The sequence below is a fragment of the Lathyrus oleraceus genome, chromosome 3 (genome assembly GCF_024323335.1).
Source record: "Lathyrus oleraceus cultivar Zhongwan6 chromosome 3, CAAS_Psat_ZW6_1.0, whole genome shotgun sequence".
NCBI lineage: Eukaryota > Viridiplantae > Streptophyta > Magnoliopsida > Fabales > Fabaceae > Lathyrus > Lathyrus oleraceus.
The window spans coordinates 197831167-197840817 of NC_066581.1; the positions used below are offsets into that span (position 1 = coordinate 197831167).

The 9651-nt window shown below is 34.2% G+C and overlaps 1 protein-coding gene across 3 annotated transcripts; it reads left to right on the forward strand.

Moving 5' to 3' along the window:
- Window positions 1–1292: 1292 nt before the first annotated feature.
- Window positions 1293–3872, forward strand: LOC127126241 (protein PHOSPHATE STARVATION RESPONSE 3). Of its 3 annotated transcripts, none has more exons than XM_051055127.1 (7): window positions 1293–2066; window positions 2423–2597; window positions 2677–2753; window positions 2872–2911; window positions 3028–3082; window positions 3191–3263; window positions 3377–3872. In XM_051055127.1, the coding sequence occupies exons 1-7, from the start codon at window positions 1581–1583 to the stop codon at window positions 3485–3487; spliced, it is 1017 nt and encodes a 338-aa protein (XP_050911084.1). In that variant the 5' UTR covers window positions 1293–1580; the 3' UTR covers window positions 3488–3872. The 3 variants fall into 3 exon arrangements, with proteins under 3 accessions (XP_050911084.1, XP_050911086.1, XP_050911085.1); XM_051055128.1 differs by having other exon boundaries at window positions 1294–2066; window positions 3194–3263; XM_051055129.1 differs by lacking the exon at window positions 3028–3082 and having other exon boundaries at window positions 3194–3263.
- Window positions 3873–9651: the final 5779 nt, after the last annotated feature.

The window sequence follows — 9651 nt, forward strand, 5'->3', positions numbered from 1 at the left end:
TCTAACAAAGAATCGCTGGAAGAAGCTCACATAACTGGAGAGCCTATAGAAAGCTTTTTTGAATCAGAATCATTAGATACAAGTATAACTTCTTGGGCGGATTGATTAGTGATTAGGTAGGAACGATTTGAACTAGAAGATACATCTCAGAATCACTAGACAAACTTATGGGTTTATCATTCATATTCTCCATGGTAAAGAAAATGTTGAAGATATGAAAAACTTAGGGTAAAAAGGGTACCTGGGAGAAGTAGAATCTGATGGAAAATGCGAAGTTCAAATGAGAGAGAGGAAACTATATTCAAGGAATAGCAAGCGCTTTGAGAAATACTCTCGGATAAGAAGAAGGAAAGACACTCTCGAATGGAAAATAACTCTCAAGGCTAGCGAAAGTTCTCCCAAAGCTCAAAGACTCTTATATATAAAAGAAGGTGATCAACATTATCACTAAAAATGAGAAGTTACAAATCAACAGTTTGATTTCACCTAGGAAATATAAACAAACATAAGTACACTTGAATGCCCAAGCAGGAAGTGCCATACCCTAAGCTAGTAACCTAAAGCCACACATTTGGAAAAAAAAATCGGCGAAAAATATCAATGATGGGAAAACATTTAATGCGTTTGTTCCCTGCTACTTTTCTAATTGATCCGAGATTTCTCCGCTTCTCTCCAAGGTCAAACATCGTTGCTGGAGGCCGGTCACGACTTTGAAGACTTCCCGACTAATTCATATCTGGCAAGCCTTGGAGGCAACCAAATGCCCAACCAGCGCATGTCCAGTCAAAATGATTTAACGTATAAAATCAGCTCACGTAAGATTCAATGTACACTTTTTTTATCTCCACTTTTTACTGTACTCATTTTAGACTATGAACTAACTTAGATGTTTCATTTTTTACTATACTCATTTTAGACTATGAATTAACTTAGGTGTTGCAGTATTAACCTTACAAATCTAACACGCGTTACCGTATCGAAGATCAGCATCATCGATTTCAGAGTCTTGCATCATCCATCAACACAAGTTCTAATTCTACAATGGAACAAATGATGTTCATTCATTTTTATCCTAGTAACGATAAATTTATACTTTTATTAACATATTCTTACAATTCAACCGTCAAATTTAATTTACTCTCAAAATACAATCTTGATTCAAATCCATTCCTGTAATCCAAAGTACTAATCCATATTGCTATGCTGACCATTGCTGAGTCACACCAGATTTAACATTTTATGTCTGTCTTCTATTAACTAATTAAAAACATTAGCAACTATTAGTTTCTCTCTGCAGCTAAAATGCATACTATACAAATGTTTCATGAGTCAAAATGTACTTCAACAAAAAAACTGTCCTCATACATTGTAAAATTCCCTCTGTACAATGACACAATTATGTCCATATACATTTCTAACTTTCCCTCACTATTCATCTCTCTCTCTTTTCTCATATAATATAAACAAACAACAATTTGAAGTTTAATATACCTTATGTTAAACCTCTTTTATTCCTATATAGGTTTGGCATGTATATGAAGTTATGAACTTCACAAAAGTTTAAGATAAGAGAACCAACTATGTATCAACATTGGTCAAGGATGTATGGAACACAATGGGAATCCTACATGGGAATCAACAACCTAGTTAAGGTTGTTGGATCTGAACAGATGAGTTTTGAGCCAATCAAATCACCTTGCAACAACAACATTGTCAGTTCGAATTTTCAAGGTGAAGAAGAATACTATGATGAGGATGAGATTGAAGTTCCTGATTGGTGTTTTGATAACTTCCCAAAGATAACAGATCCTCCATTGCTGAATTGTCAAGCCTCTGGAGATAACTTCACTGCTTCTCAGTTCACAAACTCCTTGTACTCCGTTGATGAATCTTTGGTGTCCAATACTGAAGATAGTCATAATTCTTCTGAAGAAGAGTATAGTAATTTTCAGTCTGGGAATATGTCGTTCTATAATCACTTTCCTCAGAAACATGATGAATTTCTGAAGAATGATGCTTTCTTAGATGAGAAGAAGCCCCTTGAAATTTCCTTTCAGAGAACTGAGGTAATTCTTACTTTCTTTTTATGTAGCTTGTAATTTTTCCAATAGGGTTAAGCGCAGAGTCGTCTTAAGTTTTCAGATGTTAAATAGGGTTAAGTGAGCTTCTTAAATTTTCATAGACCTGCCGTAGATTAATCATGGTTTAAGTGTAACAAATAAAATAGACGCTCTATTTTGCCATGGTATAACTCTGACAAATATTTCATGAGGTATTTTTTAGCCACTATTTAAATGTGTCAAATTTGGGGCCGGGGCGATAGCCTGTTTTGCACGGTCTTAAAGACGGTTTTATTTAAGTTAAGTGTTAATCAAACAATTTTTCCAACAAATCAATTAAGCTATTTCAATGTAATCTATAGTCAGGGTCATGTACAAAGTCACAAAAGCATAGTCCTCAACTTTATGGAACCACCTGTGTCACTTCTAGCAACTCTGGTTCAAGGAAAACTCTAACAAGTAAAAGAAGAATAAGATGGACAGAAGCACTGCATGAATCATTCATGATGATAGTGGAACACCTTGGTGGTCCAGAAAGTAAGTTTAACTAAATTATAATCTTAGTTACACATTAAGCAAAAATACTCAATTCAATTACTTCACTGATTCATTGCAGAAGCAAAGCCTAAGGCAATACTAGATATGATGAAATCAAATTCGCTATCACTTTCTCATGTTAAAAGTCATTTACAGGTAAAATTATTTCCACTCAACAGTTTCATATGAGGCTCATAAGCATTGTTGTGTTGTGTGTGGCTTCATTCGCTACTACTCGAGTTTTTAATATTTTTCTTATATGATTTCTTTGCAGAAATGTAGGTCGACTATACGCTTACATAAAGCTTTGCAGGGTAAATTACATTTTTTTATTGCATAGTTCATGAAATTTTGCAAATTAGAATTTTGGGCTATTTTAATTTTTAATGATATGATCAACAAGAGCGACGCAATTGTCTTTGTTTTTCAGAAAGATCTAAGGAAGGATTTAGAACAGATAGAGTCACAGAACTTCAACACAAAATGTAACATAAATTTAGCTACTGAGATCTATAACAATGTTACTAATGTAACATAGATTCATAAATTTCACCAGTTTTTTAAATATATGTTCTTTTTTTCCTATTTCCTAGCAGCCTTATGCAAATCGAGGAATCGCAGAAGTTGCAACTAGAGGTTCGAAAAAGTATTTCACAGCAGCTAGAGGTAACATGCAATTTTGCTTACAAAAATAGTTGAGTTGTATTGTTGAGATCACAGTTCAATCCTTAGGCTTATTCTTACTATGTTGTGTGTGTTTTTTTTGTCTTTGGGTTTAGATGCAAAGAAATTTGCAAGCACTAATTGAAGAACATAGCAAGAAGCTCAAAGTAATGCAAAGAGAAAACACCAACCAAAGAATATCATTGACACAACCAGAAGGTCAATAGTCACAAAGTTGAAGTCTGTAAAACATTGATTCTTCGATTGTTTGGTAGAGTTTTGATGCCTTCTAAGTCGACAATAAGGGAGACTATCTTTCATATTGGATGACAAGATCCAACATCATTACTTGCCAAGGAAGATTGATATTCTTTATACAAGATGTTGTGATTCAAATGCACTAAAGATGAACAATGTATATTGCTGCAAAAAGATGATGAATCATTAGAATAACCATTGTAGACAATTGTGTTTATCTTTCCATAAGTAATTAATGGTGAACATCAGTGGACCGGATATTCACTTAGTTTGTTATTAAATTGTGATTAGCAAATTTTGTTGGAGAGTTTCAGAGTAGTTTATTTATGGCAAAATAGTCTTTTTCGTACTGTATGTTTAGCGTGGGGTTCATTTTGGTCCCTTAATTTTTAAAAGGCTCATTTTCGTCCCTCAATTGTATTAAATGTATCACGCTTATCCTTTGCATACAAAATACACTAACACTGTTAAATGTGAAAGTGTTAACATCCATGTTAGCTCCACGTAGGATATCTTCTTCTCTAAAGATATGCTCAGCAGCGCACGCCATCTTCTTCATGTGAATTACGGTTTCGTGCATTTTGTCTTCATCTTCTTTTATAATCTATTGTTCACGCTGTAACATCTATTGTGAAGAAGTGAGTTACAATTTCGAATCTATTGTGAAGAAGTGAGTTACAGTTGCATTCATCTTCTTTCTGTAATCTATGAATAATGACTCATAAAATTTATGCTCCGTCGCAAAAGGGGTATGGGTATGGTGGAGAAGTGAGTTACAATTTTGAATCTGGGTTTAATTCTTCTTCTTCAGGAAAAATCAATGGAGACCTAATTGTTGGTGTAGTGATTTTATTGTACTCAGAAGGGAAAAAATAGTCAAAAAAAATTGGGAAGCAATTTTGGTGATGTCCACATTATAAGATATGATATATCTTGTTAAGTTTGCAATTTCGATTTTACACAGTGGATAATATTGTATGTAACTTGTGCTTGGGAATACAAGTAATGGATGTGATTATTTTGATTGGTTTCGTGTTGAAGTGAAAGATGATAGAGACATGTTTATCCAGAATAAAAAAAAAGGTTGAAAATCTTAGCAAAAGAGAATGAAGATCATCATCAGAAATTGCTTAAATCTGAAGGATTAACTAAAGAACTTGAGGGGGCTCTCAATAACACAATGAAGTGGAAGACATTTTGGAGAAATTCATTTTTTGTTGCTTTAACTGTATTAATCTATAATTTGTTAATGTAATTGTACAATGAAATGGAATTGAATTGTTCTATGGGATGAATGAATTGTATTTCTATAATATTATTTTATGAGATCAATGAAATAGAATTGTGCAATGTTGTTTATCACCTAGTATAGTTACTACTATAATTTGTCTATCAAATTGAACACTATAAATGGTTTCATTGCACTATAACCTAACTGGTATAATTTGTAACTTAACTAGTTATAATTTTCACTATAACCTAACTGGACAAATTTGTATAATTTAGCTGTTATAATTTGTATATTTGGCCACAATAGAATATTGGCAAAATATGTCTTTTATTGCACCATAACAAAATTTCCATATAAAGCTTATAAAACATAGTACCAAAACATACCTAAAACATAATGCCTAAACATAGTATAAAAATAAGTGAAATTATAGACCTAAGACAGCACATTGTACCAAAACATAGTACCAAAATATATGATATTACATGCCAAAATATGACCTAAAACATCGTAACAGAAATATCTAGTTTTTCTTCTTTTTTGATTGAGATGAAGTGAGCCTAGTTGTAAGGTCTGCCACATTCCTTAATGCAGATAACCTAGTTGTATGGCCTGATGAACCCTAAAATAGAATTGGGAGAAGATTAAAAAGAAGAAAAAGAACATTACCATTATTCTTTTCAGAAATCCCTTTTCTTCATTCTTTCTTCGGTCTTCAACGGTTCACTTCCTTCGTCAAAGAATGTGTTTGTCGTTCTACAGAGTGAAGTTTGAGAGAATTTCAGGGAAATGTGAGAAAGATGAGAAATCTGGATATACCCTTTTTATGTATTACATTGTCATGTCATCATAAACTAATACATGTGTGTGCCACCTTTGTATCTCAATTGACTTTGACTAACGTTTTGGACGGTAAGGATAAACGTGAACCACTTTGAATAATTGGTGGATTAAAATGGTCCTCTTTAAAATTAAGAGACCAAAATGAATCCTACACAAAACATAAGGAACGAAAAAGGGTATTAAGCCTTTATTTATAATCTATACGAGATTTATTACTCATATTTAAATACCAACTCTGTTGTTTTATTAAGTTGAATTAGAGCTATTATTTTAATGGTAATAAAACAGTTGTTTTATTTATAATCATTGTCTGCAAATAGATTACATGCTACTAGATGTACCATGTACACCCTAACGACAGCCTCATGCATTTGTGTCTCTACAAGCTTAAGGTACCTATCCAGAAGCCAAGGCATCCGAAAGTGAGCTTCCCTGTTAAAACCAAACTCCTTTAAAATTTATTCCTCCGTAACTCCCAAATCTCCTGTAGCCACAATACGTGCAAGCTCCTGATTAATAACTGGAGCGGTGAAGAATCTACTGGCTAGAGGGAAAGAGAACAAGGAGGAGACATCATCCAAAATGATAGTCATCCTCCTAAATGAGTGATGAAAGGAATATGTCTCTTTGTTCCATCGCTCAATAAAAACGGCCACAAATGAAGCGTCAAGCATGGTGAGTGAGCAGTCGGCAAATGATAGGAGACCAAAGTCAGCAACAATTCGCCTGACCTTCTCAGGCATCATGGAACAATAAAAAAAATATAATATATATATATATATATATATATATATATATATATATATATATATATATATATATATATATATCCCTGTCATAATCAGTATGCCACATGATCAGCATACTCGGTAAGTACCGATCGGTCATTGGTGAAGGAGAATTGCGGTCCAAAACGCAGCGGAAATTTAAATTTTCTCCTTTAGAGATCCTTACGAATGGTCATGATCAGTGATAGAATATTTACCTCTTGTGACGATTGAAACCTTTGGTGCAGATCTCTTGTGATGATCAATACCTTTGATGCAGATCTACGGAGCGATCACGAACGCTGAACGATGACAACGCCTCTACTCAGTCCACACGAACGGATTCCTTCAATCTCAGTGCTAGCTGGTATGAATGAAGGCTTTGAGTGAGAGAGAGAGAGAGAGAGAGAGAGAGAGAGAGAGAGAGAAAACGGAAATAATGCAACCGCAATCAATGCTTCTGCACAAGGGTTCTATTTATAGAACTACTTGTGTGGGCTTCAAGCTAAAAGCCCACTTAAGTGTATTTGGCCCATATCTTATAATATGCCCAAAATCACTTAAGCCCATGGTACTTTACCATATTTCGTATTCTACTTAAGTACACCGTACCTTACGATGTTCTACAATTCACTTAAGTGCATCGTACCTTACGGTGTTCCTTAGTTACTCTATCTCTCATCAATCCGTCTTTTGTGTGTGACCCTGTAGGTTTTCGCGACGTTGGCAATTATATTAAATTACGTATTTAACATAATAAACAGTGAGCGGTATCTAGCAACACATCACTGCTACCCAAGACACGAAAATGTCATGTGATCTGACAAAACCTTCTGTGATAATACTTATGTGCATAATTACTCTTTTGCCCTTATGTCTATATTGAACACAAGGCATAGACCGTGTCATCCTTGTCCAGTTCAATATTGGGCCCATAGACATTTATCCTATTATGCAGGATGGGCAAATTCCATCTAGGTCACTCATGTCCCTCAGCATGCTTCGTGGAGTACCCATCAACTGTCTTTATGGTTATCCAGTTACGGACAACGTTAGATCAGCAATAAAGCACTCGACTCTACATCTAGGGTCCATAGTGGTTTCAGGTCGAAGAGTGGTATACACCATTATCACCATGAGAATAACTTATGACACTTTGCATAATTTTCTATATAGTATTCTCATAGCGGGTCAATCCGGTATAAATATTACTCTTAATATTCATACCTATGTTTAAGACTTGATAAATGCTTAACCATGATCCATGAGATGTGATCATCGGTCTATATACATAATAGTCGTAATGCTTTAATGTTATCCCACTTCACAATAAAGCTCGACTACGGATACTTTAAGAATAGTGTCCTTATGTTTAATGTGATCTCATGATCAAGTCACACTTGATACATTAAACGGACTAGCTATCCTAGGGACTTTATTAAACAAACATAATAAAGAAAAAGCCTTTTATTATTAATAAATAATTTGATACAAGTACCAAAAGTATTGGCCTCGAGGGATTACACCAACAATTGGATCCTCCCGAGAACTCTCCATCAGTGTGCAAAGATGACTCCATCAAAACAGGAGTCGTAACCTCTGTATCAGTAGTAGCAGTAGCCTTTTCAACAATAGGCACCGAATGTGTGGTGTAATACCTTATTTCTTGATTTACAATATTATTTCAATTATTATATTTTGTGTATTTATTTAATTGTGAGTGATTAATTAAATATGGGATTAGGGGTGTGTGTACCCTTGAGTTAAGGATATAGAGATAGTTGTAGGTGATGAGTAGAAGTGGGTCTGAATTACTAGAAATTATTTTAGTAATAACAATTTATTAGATTTAATTAATTAAAAGGAAAATAGAGCTTTTAGGGGTGAAAGTGAGAATTGAAGAAAAATTAATGGGAGGAAGGAGCAATTATTTTGTTAGTAGGGGAGAAAAATATAACCAAGAGTTATTTTTCCCTAACTATATATTATAATGAGAGAAACCTAGGAATAACATATTTTTGTCAGTACGTAGAAAATAGAGAAAAGAGAAAGAGACCAAAGGATTAAGAAGAGGAAGAGACTTGGAGTGGAGAAGAAGAAGTTCTACCGAAAATCAAAATTTTGATACTACGAGTATCCGGTAAGGGGAGAATAGCTTTCAATGGGGATTATGCATGAGGGGTAGGGTAGAGGAGTTCTTAACCTACAATAGAGTGTGTGTTGTGGATGAATTGTGATTGTGTGATGAAAATTGTCTGTAATAATTGAGGAATTCATGTACTATTCATGACTGTTTTTTCTATTTTGATAATTGATGTTTTTCCACCATTGTTGCATTGTCGAAGGTTTTGTAAGTCAATTATTTTCATGAAAATAATGGAGTTTATGTGTTAAATTGAGTTTTAATCATATGGGATAATCGTAGTATGTCTAATTCTGAGTGTTTGGATTTCTACGGAATCGAAATTAGAGTTTCGGAGGTCCTTCATTAGTAAAAAGCACATTCTGGTTTTTACAGGTCTGTACGTCGTCACTTAGCGAGGGAAGCGTCGCAGAGGGAGGTCCTCGCATAGCGAGATGCTTCAGCGACAAAATTTGTCTGTTTTGTTTTTATCATAACTTGAGTTCTGTAACTCAGAACGAGACGCGAATCAAAGGGTTGGAAAGGTAACACAAATTACTATCAATTGATAATAATTTCATAGGATAAATATATTGTGATAATATGAGTAGTTGATGAGAATTATCATTAAAAATTATTTGATCGAGTAAATGTTGAGTTGTGCGAGTTTGAGGAATATGTTTTATGAGTTGTGAAAATGTTTGAATATGTTGTTATGAAGAAATGTTAAGTGTTGAGAATAAGTATGAAATATGAGAATGTTGTGAATATGGATTATTTTGAGTTATGTTTGTTGATTTGTTGCACGTTTGAAATATAATTTTATTGAGATAAATATAATTTTGTCGAGATTAATTATTAACATGTTTGTGTTGCACTATTGATTGATAATGTACATTTTGTGATTTGGGTGTTCTGTAATCCAGATAGGGGATTACTTGAGTTGTCAATGCATTTATGTTAGGATTGGAGAGGGGTCTTAACGCATTGATTTGATGATATAATCATGCATCATAAGAGTTATGTCAAGATGCGTGTCTGCTAATTCAGAGAGGGGACTAGTGGCTTGTCCCAAGCTTAAAGAGGGGGCTTTGAGCTCCTAGAGGGGGCTCGGGGTTCACAAAGATTGGAACTCGGTTCTTATGAAGAACCAAATATTGAGTTGGTATC